This window comes from Nannobrachium achirus (assembly GCF_963921795.1).
Source record: "Nannobrachium achirus genome assembly, chromosome: 13".
Lineage (NCBI taxonomy): Eukaryota > Metazoa > Chordata > Actinopteri > Myctophiformes > Myctophidae > Nannobrachium > Nannobrachium achirus.
The window spans coordinates 52,250,356-52,267,855 of NC_137833.1; the positions used below are offsets into that span (position 1 = coordinate 52,250,356).

The window sequence follows — 17,500 nt, forward strand, 5'->3', positions numbered from 1 at the left end:
AGAATACAAATGGAACCAAATGGACCCTAACAGGTCCATTTGGTTCCATTTGTATACTGTCAGAGTTAAGGGAAGACCTTGGAATTTAAAAGTTTGAGAAACACTGGTGTATAGTACTGCACATGTGGTGCACCGCTGGTGCCTCAGGCCCCACAGTGCATTCTGAAATGTTCTATTGAGATTGAGGTCTGAACCACATCCTGTTATTATACTTTTATATGGATCTGCGGTGATGAATGGATTTGAACTCAGCAAGGTCGCTTCTACAATTTACAATTTAGGCATTTAGCAGACACTCTTAATCCAGAACGATTTACAATATGGGTATGCGCATGCATAAAGTGAGTGGCAAATCGAGTGGCAAAGTGAGTGACAAAGTGAGTTTAATGTTGTTTAATGTTGTTTAATGCAATAAGATAGGACTTTTCTGTTTGGATGTATGGGCTGTCAAGGCCAGAAAGTCGTTTTTTTGCCACTCAGTAGGTGTTCCCGCCTAACTTCAGGTATGATGATGATGTCATGCGCATACCCTCTATAGCAAGGTAATACATCAATACATCAACATCAATACATCAAATGCATAGAAATAGTAATCTAAGAAAGTAATCTAATAAAAAAAGCTATCTAAATTACATGCATGGTCATTGGGTAGGCAAGTGGTGCTGTGGGCTAAGGTGAAGTCTGAAGAGGTGAGTCTTCAGACCACGGCGGAAGCTAGGGTTCTAAGTGCAACACGGAGTTTATTCCACAGTTAAGCCAGGAGGGCGAAGAGTCTAGGACAAGTGGATCGTTGTCCTTCTGTTCACGGCCTGAAAAGTTTGAGAACCCTTGGTGTAGACTCTGTAGAAGGGATCAAGTATAGACCCTTTAACTCAGGAAGGGCGCTTCTGTCCCGCTGCTCACGTTGCACTAAGAGCCATGTCCTGAGTGATTTTGTACTTTGTGTGTTATCTTCATCATGATGGAAAGTGCTTTATTAAGGCGTTTGTTCTATTTGTGTGTTCAAAGGGGGTTGATGTTGATGAGAAGGCCAGTAAAAAAGATGCAGCCAGGCTGTTCGGTGCCAACACGCCCACGGTTTCCTGCCACTTTGACCGTAAGCGCCCACACCGGTTCCATCTACTGTTTGCCATTTCACTGGCACTGATTAAACAAGACTGGCCTGGCCTCCACTTCCTCCCCGGAGGCTGACACTAAATCAAGATAGCATTAAATCTGGGGGCCAAATCTGATAAATAGGCAGACCCTGTTAATTAGTATCAAGTCTTCGGAAGTGGAAAAAGTACTCACAGTTTTTTCAACCTGTCTTCATATAATAGGTCCTCACTAATGTTCATGATAAAATATCACAATTTTTTTCCACTCAGTCCAAGTCTCCTAGGAGAGCTGTGGGAAGTTCAGAATCCATCGTCTTGTGACATCATCATTTTCCCCCAAAAAGAATTAATCAATATTTTTGAAAATATATTTAGATTTTTATTATCGCGAGAACAATGGCTTCCACTTTAAAATTGCAACTTTTCAGGAATAGAAAGCCTGCAGTTTCTATAAGCTGGATTGGCAATCGATGATGTCACAAGACGATGGGTTTCTGACCTGCCCACAGCCCTCCTCTGAGAAAAAAAAAGAAAAAAAGAAGAAAAAGCTATTTTTGAGTGAGGACCAATTATATGAACATAGGTTGAAAAGTGGTGGAGTGCCCCTTTAAGTAAAAGTATTAATACTGCAATATAGAAATACTCTGTTTTGAGTAAAAATCCGGAATTCAAAATGTGCTTGAGTAAAAGTACGGGCAAAAGTATGGGCATCAAAATGTATAAAGTACCAAAAGTAAAACTACTCATTATGCAGAATGTCCCATTTCACAGGTTAAAAATGTATGAAAAGTCTTGTGAAAATAGCCGATCTACTAGATCACTATGTGAGCTTGTAGATCTGCTATTTTCAAATGGACGAAATCTGTGGTTAATGTATAATAATCCAAATCTACAAAGTAACTTAAGTTTTCAAATAATTGTAATGGAGGAAAAGTACAATATTTTCCTCTGAGGTGTAGTGGAGTAAAAGTAAAAGTGCTGAAAATTGGAAATACCTAAAGTACAAAAAAACCAAGTAAATGTAGGCTACTTAGTTACTTTACACCACTGCAAGTCTTCCTTTTTATGATTTATATATAGCTTTCATGTATTTTATAGCACATTTCAACACAAAGATATTACCCAGAGACATAACATATACATGACACAGGACAAAAAATACATTAGAATAGGGCATACTACAAAAACAGAATGGAAAAATAAAGAAAGAAAAAGAACAATAGATATATAATATATATTTTGATAGTTCAAGCTCAACACTGGTTCAAGTCTTCAAGATTCGGTTTGTTGGCAGTATTTCTGTTTCTACTAATATGTTTATTGACTAAGTGCTAATTGTGTTTTCTTATGCTGACCCACCTCATCTTCCTTCAGGTTCGTACATGTATCATCTGAGAGTGTACGTGTATCAGGCCAGGAATCTCTGTGCCATGGACAAGGACAGTTTCTCAGGTAAAAAAATTAAGCAATGAACAGTGGTGGAAAAAAAGTACTCAAATGTTTTACTTAAGTAAACCGCAACTCATTGGGAGCTTGTAGATCGGTTATTTTCAGATGGCCTGAAATATACAGTACCAGGGGCGGAATCATAGGGGGCGCCTGAGAGCTTGAGCGTACAGTTATGAGAGCCCAATGATTTTTCGCCGACAATTCCTAGCACTCAGTCGTTTTCACAAGTTTTCCCAAACTGGCCAAACTGCATTCCTGGCACTCGGCCGATATCACACGTTGGCTTTGTCCCTTTCAATTAGAGTATAGGGCTAACACAGCGTCAAAGACTGCCCACATCCTGGCTGTATGATGTAGCTCTGTTATACTGTAGCCTACCAAGACGAAGACGCACCGTCTCTGCGACCCCTGTGCCCCACACGCTGGACCACTAAAACGGCATCGCTGCAGTCCATTGCTTCCAACTTCATTGCACTCAGCCCGTGGCCTGCGTATGCAGCTAGACACTTTTAGCACGTTTTTTTTGCTTTGAGAATCATGCTAAAGTTTTTCTCACGTGTGGAAATGGTCAACACACATGTGGAGGATTGTGTTGTCGGAAACAGCGCCCGCAAACGCATGGTGCAAATCTATGGAGACGACTTTGATGAAGCCAGGCTGACACTGCATTGTGACGTTTGCCTGGAGATGGCAAAGACCAGTGGACTCACATTCTTTACTTACTAGAATTTCGGGCCCCCTTCGGGGGCCCTCAAATCTAGAGCTCGGGCCCCCTCACGGTATACCAGCAATCACATTGATTTGTCCATATATGGAGATCTCTGAGAGCAGTGAACACATTGCTGTCTCATATATTAGTGAACAGTGCCCCCCAGTGGCGACAGGGGGCGAATCAGGCTTCAACCATGTCCGTTTTGTGGAGGCTTCATGTCCGTTTTGTGGAGGCTTCATGTCCGTTGTGTGGAGTGTGGGCGTGGCTCTTAAAGGAATGTATATATAAGATTGCGACCGTCAGGGAGCAGTTTACTATGAAAACCTCCACCGGCCGTCCGTCCGTCACACGTCACACCTTTGCCCTGCTCATATCTCTGCATCAGTATGACATCACACCACATGTGTACACAAACCTTTGTGTACGTTGCTGTGGCAACAGTCTGTTGTTGCTGGTCTGTTAATGTACGTTAGCAACCACCTTAGCAACCATGGTTTTACCCTAGCAACCAACTGTTTACCCTAGCAACCAACTGTTTACCATAGCAACCATGTTTTTTTACCCTAGCAACCAACTGTTTACCATAGCAACCAGATACGCAGAGCAGGGATCTCCATATATGGGCATAAACAGGTGACATCACACTGATGTCAGATACTCAGAGCAGGGATTTCTCCATAATATATGGGCATAAAAGGGATTCTGTTAGGGATCTCCATATATGGGCATAAAAGGGATTCTGTTAGGGATCTCCATATATGGTAATACAAGGGATTCTGTTAGGGATCTCCATATATGGGCATAAAATGGATTCTGTTAGGGATCTCCATATATGGGCATAAAAGGGATTCTGTTAGGGATCTCCATATATGGGCATAAAAGGGATTCTGTTAGGGATCTCCATATATGGGCATAAAAGGGATTCTGTTAGGGATCTCCATATATGGGCATAAAAGGGATTCTGTTAGCTGTTAGTGATCTCCATACAGTATGGGCATAAAAGGGATGCTGTTAGGGATCTCCATATATGGGCATAAAAGGGATTCTGTTAGGGATCTCCATATATGGGCATGAAAGGGATTCTGTTAGGGATCTCCATATATGGGCATAAAAGGGATTGTATCCCAGATGATGCCCTGTTAGGAGATCCACACTAACAGAATCCATATATGGTCCTACCGACAGCTGCTATAAGCCAACCCTGGCGATAAGGTCTGAGTCGAAGAAATGCTTCTTTCCTGGCAAGAATTGCCCCTTTATACTGTAGGGCTCGTTTGTGTATTGTATGACATCACGCCACATCATCGGCTGAGGACTGTGTGATGTCATCATATCTCCATATATGGAGACATAAGTTGCTCATGCCCAAATATGGACTGGTGAGGTCAGACTTAGTGTGATGCGTAGGTTATCTCCATATATGGAGATTCAACTTCAATGAGTAACCATGGCAAACTGTCAACTGCCCGTATGTCTTGATAATTGGTAAAACAAACTAACAAACTTTTGGCCTATTTGTGGAGATAAGCGACCAACGGTCGCTTATCTCCCGATTAGGGAGTCTTACTGGTTAAGTAAAAGTATCAATACTGCAATGTAGATGTAGGCCTACTTCAATTCAAAATGAACTTGAGTAAAAGTACGAAAGTATTGGCATCAAAATGTACTTAAAGTACCAAAAGTAAAAGTACAATTTTTTGGAAAATAGCAGATCTACAAGCTCACAAGGCGTCGTGATATGATGCGTTTGGAGCTTGTAGATCGGCTATTTTCAAACAACCTAGGTATAATGGCTAAAGTGGTTAATGTGTGTTTTAAAATATTATAACTTATATCCGCAAAGTAACTAGTAACTAAAGTTTTCAAATAAATGTAGTGGAGTAAAAGTACAATATTTGGATCCGAGATGTAGTGGAGTAGAAGTAAAAGTATTGGAAATTGGAAATACTCAAGTAAAGTACAAATACCTACTTAAAAAGGGGCGGGGTCAAAAACGAGCACCCAGCTCAATATTGAAACTTCAACGTCCCTGTACAGTACCGTATTTAGGGTTGAAGAGGTTAATGTTTTGTAATAATAATCAATCTACAAAGTAACTATAGTAACCAAAGCTTTCAAATTATTGTAGTGGAGTAAAACGTACAATATTTGGATCCGAGATGTAGTAGAAGTAAAAGTATTGGAAATTGGAAGTACTCAAGTAAAGTACAAAAATAAACGTCAAAATTGACGTCAAAGGCCCGCTGACACGCCCTGAAATTATAATAGTACAGGTATGATACAGTAGGTCACGTGGTCTCTCTGAAATAGTCTGAAACTCATGTCACAGTGTAATCTGCCCCTCGCTCCCCAACAACAGCTGACCAGTACAGTAAGTAGTCTAAGTAGGCCTACAGTCAATTAATTTGATTGGCTTATAATTGCGCATTCCCACAATGACATCATACAAATATTAACTCATATTTTAAAGGGATCCCTGGCTAATATGACAAATATGCCTTAATACACTATAATTGTCCTCTATAACTACAATGTAAAATTAAAAACACCTTAATTATTTTATTTCTTCTAGAAATAGCTAATCTTTCACTCAACAGGGGAAATGCCCGTCGCAAGTTGATGATGTCATAAATGTCATGTGTGATCTATCCCTATGGAATTTATGGCATGCATGTGAAATTAAAAACAAACATAAAACTTCCTATGGTTAATATGAGCATCAAATCAATATTTCAAATGTGTTTTTTGCACATGCATGCCATAAATTCCATAGGGATAATTCACACATGACATTTATGACATCATCAACTTGCGACAGGTATTTCCCCTGTTGAGTGAAAGATTAGCTATTTCTAGAAGAAATAAAATATTTAAGGCATTTTTAATTTTACATTGTAGTTACAGAGGACAATTATAATGTATTAAAGCATATTTGTCATATCAGCCAGGGATCCTTTTAAGATGACTTTTTAAAGTGACAGTACCCATTTAGGTGACAGTACCCCTTTAAGTACAGTGCTTAAGTAAATGTACTTAAAGGAGTAGTTCACCCCCAAAATGACTCACCCCATGGAGATTTGAGTTCAATATAATTGTTTAGTTTTGTCTCTTTCCTAAGCCAATCATTTGAGGAGACTCTTTTAGTCCAGTCATTTTAGGCCAAAATTTGTCCAAACCTAGAACAAATTGCAATAGTAGCAAACTCAACTGATTTTGTATCCTCAATATGTCCTTAGTGAGGGAAAAAAAGTCCCAAGGAATCCCACCGGGGCAAAGTTTTGAAAACGACCTATCTACCTTCACTTACTATACACTACAATATAAAGGAAAAAATGACTGAAAAAAAATCTGCTTTAAGTGGGATGTGAGGGGTCAAACTAGGGGTTTGTCATCATGCTGAATCCATTGCAGGCATTTGTTTTGCACAAAAAACATTCTGTGGGCTAGAAATGGCCTTAGAAAACAATACACGTATGGGTGCGTTTTCATGTTAGTCGGAGGCCTTAGGGTTTTTTTTTCTCGTGCTAATCAGTCTAAAAGTTCAAAATTTTGCACAGATGTAGCTCAGGGCATGCTCTAATGATTTAGCTAGGGCGCCCGAGTCTGCGACCTTCGGGGTCGCCACAGCACCAACAAAACTCTGAAAAGTGATGACTCATCACTTTTCATCACTAAAGTCGATGGGAGCCCAACTTGATTTGGCCGCTGTGGCGACCCCGAATGTTGCAGACTCGGGCGCCCTAGCTAAATCATTAGAGCATGCCCTGAGCTACATCTGTGCAAAATTTTGAACTTTTAGACTGATTAGCACGAGAAAAAAAAAACCCTAAGGCCTCCGACTAACATGAAAACGCACCCATACGTGTATTGTTTTCTAAGGCCATTTCTAGCCCACAGAATGTTTTTTGTGCAAAACAAATGCCTGCAATGGATTCAGCATGATGACAAACCCCTAGTTAGACCCCTCACATCCCACTTAAAGGGGAGTTTCGGTCAAAAACGACTTTCCTACCTTTAAAATGTTGATTCAGGAAGCTTCTGGGTTGATCCTGGTTAGTTTTGACCCATAGCAGCATTTTGTTCTATTTTGGATTTTCTCCCCTGCACCCCACGGCTCCAAACGGCACCTCTTGGGTCACTCCATAATCCGGTTATTATTCTCGCTCAAAACTCACTTTTCTCGCTCGGTCTCAGTCCCTGGTAACGTTGTTAGCATATACGAGCTACAACAGCTCCTGGTCGCCGCCATGTTTGTTTACAAGAAGCTCAACTCTGAACTCTCAGCCCTGCAAGAGAAACACTGGGAAATCCCATACCCGTTGGGAAACGCGCGTTCACGAGCTGCTGCTGCTGCTCACAGCTCCACCCCCCTCCCCCCACAGCCTGTTGTGCCTGTTGAGGTAGACAAGAGGCTACACCATACATCACTCTGCAGACTTTGTCGACATAGTTACATCTTTTTTCTTTGGCTAAGAGCATTTTTGTGTTTTATTGTTCGTCGCGCGTCGGGGAGTCACGCGATACAAAACGTGATTTCACAGTGTTCTCTCCTGGGCTGAGAGTTCAGAGTTGAGCTAAAAGTAAACAAACATGGCGGCGACCTGGAGCTGGTGTAGCTTGGATTTGCTAACAACGTTACCAGGGACTGAGACCGAGCGAGAAAAGTGAGTTTTGAGCGAGAATAATAACCGGATTATGGAGTGACCCAAGAGGTGCCGTTTGGAGCCGTGGGGTGCAGGGGAGAAAATCCAAAATGGAACAAAATGCTGCTATGGGTCAAAACTAACCAGGATCAACCCAGAAGCTTCCTGAATCAACATTTTAAAGGTAGGAAAGTCGTTTTTGACCGAAACTCCCCTTTAAAGCAGATTTTCTTTCAGTAATTTTTTCCTTTATATTGTAGTGTATAGTAAGTGAAGGTAGATAGGTTGTTTTCAAAACTTTGCCCCGGTGGGATTCCTTGGGACTTTTTTTCCCTCACTAAGGACATAATGAGGATACAAAATCAGTTGAGTTTGCTACTATTGCAATTTGTTCTAGGTCTAACCCTAAAATGACTGGACTATTTGTAGGCCCATTGATTCCGGATGCAAATGCATTTGGGTCTCCATCCGGAATCAATGGGGGTACATTTTTTATAATCATTTTTTTTTCTTTAGGAATGCGACAAAAATAAAAATAAATATGATTGAAGAAAAGTCATTTTGGGGGTGAACTACTCCTTTAATTACTTTACACCACTGGCAATGAAAACGGGTCAAAAGAAGCAACACAAAGTGACCAAAAGGTCCTTTTAGGAATTTCAGCCCCTGCCTCTCTAACATTCTCTGCACGTCCCTGCCCAGATCCCTACGCCCACGTGTCATTCCTGCACGTCAGTAAGACCACTGAGGTCATCAAGGCCACCCTGAACCCCACCTGGGATCAGACCCTGATCTTTGAGGACGTTCACATCTATGGAGACCCGCAGGCCATCGCCCACAACCCTCCCAACGTGGTGCTGGAGCTGCTGGACCAAGATCAAGTGGTACGTATACTTTAACTGGAAGCATTATCACTATAATGCTTCCAGTATGTGGGTCGCAGACAGATTTTAATGGGTCCCTTTGTTTATTTTTTGAATATGAATTAAAACCAAAATTCAAAGATATTTTGGTCATTTCATAAAGAAAGCTTCACAGCCATAAATAAGGCCACTGACACTAGACCGCTAAAGACCATTGTCCACAGTAAAATAGCAAAGAAAATATATATATATCTACTAGGTCCAAGTCTCTTAGGAGAGCTGTGGGAAGTTCAGAAATCCATAGTCTTGTAACATCATCGTTTGACAGATGATTAAAAAATATATATTATCGTGAGAACATTGGCTTCCACTTTAACATTGCAACTTTTCAGGAATAGAAAGCCTGCATTTTCTATTAGCCTTGTGTGTCCTTGAAGTACATGTAACAAGAAAAAACACCATGAAACTCCAGGGTTTATCTCTTGTCTTGTCTTGTCTTGTCTTGTCTTGTCTTGTCTTGTCTTGTCTTGTCTTGTCTTGTCCTGTCCTGTCGTGTCCAGGGTAAAGATGAGCCCATGGGTCGCTGTACCTGCCCTCCTGTTGTGAAGCTGAACCCTAGTGTGGCCGTCGCTCCCAAGCTGCTGTGGTTCCCCGTCACCAGGAAAGGCCGTGGTGCTGGGGAAATCCTTGTAGCCGCTGAGCTCCTACTGAAGGACAAGGTACCCCATCCCCTAGCACTCACTTCACTCCCCTTGTAGTCCTTCTTGATGCTAGTTTGCAGATATACCTGTACGTTGGTTACTTGTTCTCGTTTTGTTTTGTTAGATTGGTGTTTTTTCTCTATCGCAAATGTTAATAATATGATTTAGAGAGCATGCTGTTTAGATGGATTTTCATCGCTTACGTGGCATCCAAGTTCCTTCGAAGCAGTGTTGATTTTGTCGACTAAAACTATGACAACTACCGACTACCTCATTTCACTGATGACAACTAAATAAAAACTAAGCTATGATGACTAAAACCAAGAATAAATATTGACAATTTCCTCAGCAAATAAAAACGAATGGCGAAGAGATCCAGTAGAACTAAAAGACAAGTCATTTTATGTTTGGTTGTGCTCGGGTGTTGCACCCTGAAAATAGTAGATCTACACTGTTGCGCGTTGTGAGCTTGTTGCGAGGCTATTTTCAGCATGCAACCAAGTGTAAAATCATCCATTATGACACCATCAAGGCTCGCCCAAGCATTTTTGACGACAAAATCAACTGTATATTTAGTGACTAGACTAACTAAACTAAAACTTATTCAAAAGACTATGACTAAACTAAATAAAACTTTTCTGTCAGAATCGACACTGCTTCAAATCTTCTACATTGTTCTCTCTGCACTACATAATATGTGACTTTTTACCTTTTAACCAGCTCATGCTTACACGTTTATTCTGATTTTGCTCCGGATAAGAGTGCCTGCTAAATGTCTAAATTACTAAAATGGCATGGAATATAAGCTACAATAAGTAATTTAAACCCAACCTGTTGCCATCAAAGACCAAATGATGCTTCTTCAGTTTTATAAAACCAAGACAAAGCTTGCAGTCTGAATCTAAAATTACAGAATTGTGAATCTAATAGCAGAAAGATGTGCTAAAGATGTGCTAACTTTCTGCTTTCTGACCTCCAGGTGACAGAAGGAGACATGCCGTTGGTCCCTCCCAGGCGGGGAGAGAATCTGTTCATGGTTCCTCAGGGCATCAGACCCGTGGTGCAGCTCACTGCTATCGAGGTACGGTACACCAACCGAGCCCCCAAGACCACGAGGGCCAACTCCGCACCTGGGCTCTAAAAGACGTTTTCCTGAAAGCTGCGCTTTCTCCCAGACGAATGAAGATGAAACTTGCATTATTTGCCTTTTAAGCTTAATGTTGGGCAATATTAATAATAATATGTTACTTATGACATATTACTACTTAAAAAAGTAAGAGTAATACAGTATATTACATTACATATTATATTACATATTACTCCCACCACCCGCACATTTTTTTAAATAAACTGATAATAAGAGAGATGTTCACCAACAAACAGTCTGTTCAGCCAGCTCCTTTTAGAACTCAATTCAATTCTTGGGAATAATAAAAGAGTCACCAATCAGCCAAAACGGCTATAAAATAAAGCAGCAATCTCTCTTGACCTTTTAAATTAAATGTTTTCAAAAGGCAGCCAACAAAACCACAGTAATATGTCATATATATACTATTTTTGTACATACTGTATAGTAATATGGTATATTACTGTTTTGGCAGAGTAATACCTTACACTACTCGTTACTGGGTAAAGTAATAATATTACAGTAATATATTACTAAGTAATAAGTTACTGCCCAACACAGAATGAACGGGGCAAGAATTAACCCATTTAGGCCAAGAAGTATTGAATGCTTTAGCAATTGAAAATAGCAGATCTACAAGCTCACAGCGCGGCACCGAGTGCCGCGCTGCGAGCTTGTAGATCTGCTATTTGAAAAAGTCGTGAAAATGTGTGCAAATCTTTGAATATATGTATTTTTAAAGCAAACGTTTGTAACTCAAATTTTGCTTCTGGGTGGTCCCCGGAACTAGATATTTTGAGATGGGGGTCCGTGGCCAAATAAATATCAGTTTGGGGGTCCTTCACATGAAAACGTTTGAGAACCACTGACATAGTAGTCTCTCAAGAACAGACTAACTGAGCTCCAGTTAAGTGAAAAGGACATTTTCTTTGACGATGGCTGGCCAGATTGCTGACACAAAAAACCTTAGAAGGATTCAAAAGACACTTAACTCTTATACTGCTTTGAACGTTCCTGTTCGCCCCAATTCTTGAGGTCGAGTAGGGCCAATACGGGCGTTCGTTCGTTTGATGTTTTTTATGGATTATGATAAAAGACGTCCTTGCGCAACTTTTGAATGCATAATTGGTCGTCAGTGTCGTTTTGAGGACAGCCGGAAACCTTTCATAAAAAAAAAAAGTAAACAGACTGTCCTGGCTCCGCCTGCCCAGAGCGACTCTGCACCAGCCTAGCTGCCAGGGGCGTCAATTGGGTATGGCAGGGGTATGCAGCTGCCATACCTTGACAGGGGGAAATAATAAAAAAATACTTTTCATCGTGCCTGTTGCTAAGGTATGGCAACATGACTGGTGTCTTCACCAGACACCAGTCATGTTGCCATACCTTAGCTTGTTCTGAACCGACGCCACTGCTAGCTGCTAGCAGCGTTGAGGGACTATATTGTTTTATGCATCGGGCTGTTAGTAGAGAAAGAGAGAGAGAAACGTTGGTAAAAGCGATCATTTTGTCGGAAATCAGTTGTTTTATAGTATTAGTAGTATAGTAATTGTAGTAGGTAGTAGTATTTAGCAGTACTAGAATATTGAGATGTATTAGGCCAACTCAGCCTCAACTTGCTGGTATCATTCCGCCGAAGTGCGACCCTCCCCCCCTGGCCGGAGCAGCAGCCAGCAGCAGAGCAGATCCACGGATAGAAACAAACTTTGTTAGAATTAGGATTACAAACCTACCCGCGTTGGTGACTCAGGACCAGGCAGCGCCCACGAATGGTGGTGGTGGTCGTGATGATGATCATGATGATGATGATGATGAAGAAGAGAAAAAGATCTCTGTAGCCGTTGGTATTGAAGATAAAAAGATTGAAGATGGTGCCAGTCGCGAAGAACCGGGGTCCAGAAGTGGATCAAGAGCCTCGTGATATTGTGGAAACCGATCCCGACGGAGCTCGACCCCCGTGTAGGATGGATCCCCCCGCCCGGGGGCTCACATCGCCGCAGCAGCAGAGACCCATGTACCGCCGCCACCGCCGCGAAGAGACAGACGAACTGGGCGATTTGGCCAATGAAGAATGGCTTCCGCGTAGAGACCCCTCGGAGAACAGAGGCCACGATTCTACTGTCCAAAGTAAGACTTCCAATCCAGTGCATGTATGTATTGTATAGTTGTATACTGTATATAGTTGTATACTGTGTGATAACAGAGCATCCGTGTGGAACTGGAAGCCTGGGATGGGGGGATGGTCAGTGATCAGTGAGATAGGGTAACGGTTTTCCATTGCGACGTGTTGCCACTCCGACATTGGGATCCGGTCTAGAGCCCGCCTACTGCATCCGGCTATTTACACGTACACATACATGCAAGAAATGTTTCCGTATCCGGACCGGATCAGTAACTTGATCCAAGCAGTTAGGATCCACGTGCTTGGTTTGTTTTTGTCGCTACTCAGGACACACGTGGAGTTCCTATCACGCGCGTGCACGTACCGCGTGTAGTGTACGTGCACTGCACAGCCTACTAGGATTATTTGATGGGAATTTAGGATTTATTGGCTTAGTTTGTGTGTGCGTGCGTACGATGTGTGTGAGAGAGAGAGGGAGAGGTTTCTTTTTATCGTCATCATCATCATCATGCTTTTCAGTTCAATTCAAAGGAGCTTTATTGGCATGAGAAAACATACGTTTACATTGCCAAAGCAAGTGTTACAAATAAAAACTGTTGAAAATGGGGAACATATATACAGTTGGAGGGAGTACAGCTTTGTGTAAACAGAGCTATGTTGCATTGTGACATTTTATATAGGTATACAGGGTATAAAGGGAATTTCACTGTGACAGTAAATGCATGGTAACTATTTACTATAACTGCATTTTATGTTATATATGAACTTATTGTAAGTCATTTGCTAAATGTCAAAATTGTAAATTGATTTGTTTAGATATAAACTATTTGATATTTTCCTGGCTATGATTTTAGATGATGAGTCGACGATGATGATGAGCCTACTTCTTCATTTCCACATCGTGGAAAAACAAACTTTTTTCTGTAAATCAGACTTAGCACCATGCACATGCTCACATAGACATCAAAGGGGGCTTGAGCCCCTGCCCTTTTATCCATCTGTAAAAAGTGCCCTCTCCAGACCATGAATGCTGTTTTTACATAATTACTATATATATATATATATATATATATATATATATATATATATATATATATATATATATATATATATATATATTTGTGTGGTAAGCAGGAAGTGCATAGAATGTTAGAGAGGCAGGGGTTGACATTTCTAAAACGGCCTTTTGATGAAAATAGTAGGCCCCCAACCTCCACGCATTCTGCTGTGACGCGTTGTGAGCTTGAAGGTGTACTATTTTTCATGTATTTTATAGTAATTATGTATTTGTATAATTTACAGATCGACCATGGGCTCGTGTACGAGTTCAGCAGACCCGGTGGAGCCCTTCCGGAGGAGCCTGGCTGGAGTGAAACAGAATGGAGCCCCAGGCCCTGTGCAGGCTGAATGACACACACGCACGCACGCACGCACGCACGCACGCACACACACATATACACTCTGTACTGTAGACATGTAGTGTCACAGTAGTGTCACAGTGAGATAAAGAGAACCCTGAAAGCTGAAGCAGGATTCAGGCTGAAGCTCATGTCACTGTGTCAATGTTCTGCACTGCTCTTACTACTGCTCTTACTTCTCTTACACACTAAAAGTGTGTAAAAAGACACTTTTTCTTGTTTTTATTTTTTTGAATTTGTTTGTAAACAACCACTGATCATAGGTGTGATGTTACTGAAGCCAGCAATAAAAGGCTAAAGAGAGATTTCTGCCTGAAAATGTATTCTTCACAAAAATGCATTTTTCTCAGCTTTATGTTCTCAAAGAGCTGTTTTTAGGCCACATTCTGCAGCTTCTAGCTAATGAACAGAACAAGATAAAAACTCGAAATCTTTTTCTGTTGCAAAGTAGACATTCTATTCTTCGTTGCCATATAATTGTTGTCTTTATAGTCGAAACCAAATTTCTCCAGTAGGCCTTCAAAGATGAGCGACAATTCTCAATTTAGCTGGCAGTGGATTGAGCTTTTTGTTCAATTCTGTGGCAGTAAAAGAGTTAAAGAGTCGGGTTCAGATTCAAATTTTCACGATTTTTCAAAAATAGCAGATCTACAAGCACGCAGCGCGGCACTCGGTGCCGCGCTGTGAGCTTGTATATCTGCTATTTTTTTAATAGTTAAAGCATAAAATAATGATACACAATAATGTGTACCTGTTATAAATGGGTTTAATGCGCACAAAAGCTGAGCTAAAGCAAGAGCTCCAGACGGTTCAAGCCAGCATGGCAGCATGAGAGCTCACATGCAAGGAGGAGAAACACTGATCCTCAGGCCCCGTCTTGTCTGTAAATCAGGCATAGACATCAAAGGGGGCTCGAGCCCCTGCCCTTTTATCTGTCTGTAAAAAGTGCCCTCTCCAGACCAGGAATGCAGTTTTTACTGTGGTGAAAGAAATGAAAAGTCCCTCTTTCCATGCCATACCTGAAGGCAGCATTCAAGAGAATTGCCTTGTCCCAACTCTCCTGAACTTGAATGCAGCATCTTATGTTGAAAGAATTGTCCTCTCTGTGTATAAATCCATGCCGTTATGCCACATTCTCACCGGTATTCACTTGCTTATGCTTAGTTCAGTGTGGTATCAAGCACTGAAAATAGTCTGCTATTTTCGATATTTCCACCAAAAGGCCCTTTTCGAAATGTCAGCCCCTGCCTCTCTAACATTCTCTGAGTCTGCACGTCCCTGGCTCACATGCAGGGAGGAGAAACACTGATCCTCAGGTCCTGTCTTGTCTGTAAATTATTTATACAGTACAGTACATTTTAGGCCAGAAATATGCCATGTAGTTGCTCAATCGTGATTCATCTCACATCTAAAACTTCACTGTCCAACTAAGGATCAATATTTAGTACGTTCTAGGCAGCATATTACAGGTAAACACAGCCCTCATTTGTAGTTTGCTCGTATGTGGCTCATAGCTCTGATGGGCTTGCTCCATGGCAGTTAGTGATGTTGGCCCCACAGAGCATCCATGAACATTTTATGAGCTTTATGCGTCCTAACACCTAGAAGAAGGGTGTACTGTATGTGCTGAGTGAGAAAGTTCCACTGAAATGAATGACCAGCCATGTTTCAATGCTGCCTCCATTTCTTTTTATTTCTCGACGGCACCAACCAGCCTCCCAGATAGCCTGTTAACTTGTTTTATGCTACACTCTACAGTACATGACCAGGCAAGTCCAGCCCAACCCTAAGCTATCAAACAGCTACGGCTATAAATAAGAAATGAAAAAAAAGGAGATTAAAATCACAACCCCTTTTGTGCTCTGTGCCTGTCTCTCGTTTATCTAACCCCCATGGCCCTGTTTTATCACATTCCTCTAACTTGCCTTAGTGTCAGATACGTGACTGACTGTGTGCGTGTGTGTGTGTGCGTGCGTGCGTGCGTGCGTGCGTGCGTGCGTGCGTGCGTGTGTGTAGATATTGACCTGGGGTTTGAGGAACATGAAGACCTACCAACTGGCCACGGTTTCTTCTCCCAGTCTGGTGGTGGAATGCGGCGGTGAGATTGTCCAAACCGCTGTCATCAGGAACTTCAAGAAGAACCCCAACTTCCCTGGATCTGTGCTGCTCCTCAAAGTGGTACGACTGTCCCTCAGCGGCGTGTTGCGGAGCCTGTTGTACAGTTGTATTTACTGTGTTACAACATCTAGATCAGTGGTTCTCTGCTAGTGGTCCTTGAGGGGGTTCCAGGTGGTTCCCCAGCTAACTGATGGAGAGTTGGTAACCAAATAAATTATTTATCTTTAACTCCTGGGAGTGAAAAATTAAACCAAATGGACCCGTTTTACACTTTCAAGAGTTAAATTATTGTCAAACACCTGCATTTCTTAATCTATTTATTAACAGTTTCAGTTCGGTTTCAGTTTCGGTTTATTTTTTATCTATAGTGCAACATCACCCCAAGGGGTCTCTGTGCACTTCACAACAAGGCAAACAGCAAACAATAGCAAAAAAAAAAAAAAAAAACATTAAAAAGCACACATGGTCAAACAATTTCCATGTAGCAGTACACAGTTGAAGATCCATAAGTCAGCAAAGAAACGAAAAGAAAAACAGAATAGGATAAAATAAAACAACACAATGTAAGGGTTAGGTCATGCAGGGTTAGGTCATGCAAGTGGCGTTCAGAGATTAAGGCAGACCGTGGTGTAGGCAAAAGAGATACGTTTTTAATCTAGATTCAAAAATGTTTTATTGAGTCTGCATCCCTGACAGCTTGAGGGAGTGCATTCCAAAGATAGGGGGCTCGATGTGTGAATGCTCCACCCCCAACTGTTACTTTGTTGTGAGTTGTGACTTTAAGCAGACCGGCATCCAGGGAGCATAATGGTCTCGCAGGGATGTATGGTTCTATTAAATCTGACATGTAGGTTGGGGCAAGACCATTTAGAGCACATCAAAGTCAAGGCCCAGGGGCCAGATCCGGCCCGCGAATGAATTATCTATGGCCCCCGGGATGATATTTAATTACTATTGGAACCGGCCCGCAGGTCGCAGCCGGACGCAAAACAGCGTAACACAACATGCTAAATGTACAGACAGCTGAAGCCAACCAATCACAAACCAAAAAGGGAAATTTGGATTTAGAATGGAGGATGTAAAACAGCGCTTTCATGTGTTGTGTATGAGGCCGTGACTCGTGCCGTCCTCCACATTGTCACATCGAAGCAAAGCAACACAAGCAACGCTGTACAGTTCAATGAGAAGAAAGTAATTTCCCCATCAAAATAAATAAACTCTGCATGCTTACCGCGATCTGTGACAGACACATTG

General features: G+C 41.6%; 1 protein-coding gene across 1 annotated transcript in view; it reads left to right on the top strand.

Moving 5' to 3' along the window:
• myofl (myoferlin like) overlaps positions 1 to 17,500 on the top strand; it is a 63,233-nt gene that overhangs the window by 32,734 nt on the left and 12,999 nt on the right. The window contains exons 31-36 of the mRNA XM_080740828.1: positions 1,009 to 1,096; positions 2,472 to 2,549; positions 8,604 to 8,785; positions 9,325 to 9,483; positions 10,445 to 10,546; positions 16,145 to 16,306. Of these exons, the coding sequence (XP_080596954.1) occupies positions 1,009 to 1,096; positions 2,472 to 2,549; positions 8,604 to 8,785; positions 9,325 to 9,483; positions 10,445 to 10,546; positions 16,145 to 16,306 (771 nt within the window). The remainder of the gene's footprint in view (positions 1 to 1,008; positions 1,097 to 2,471; positions 2,550 to 8,603; positions 8,786 to 9,324; positions 9,484 to 10,444; positions 10,547 to 16,144; positions 16,307 to 17,500) is intronic.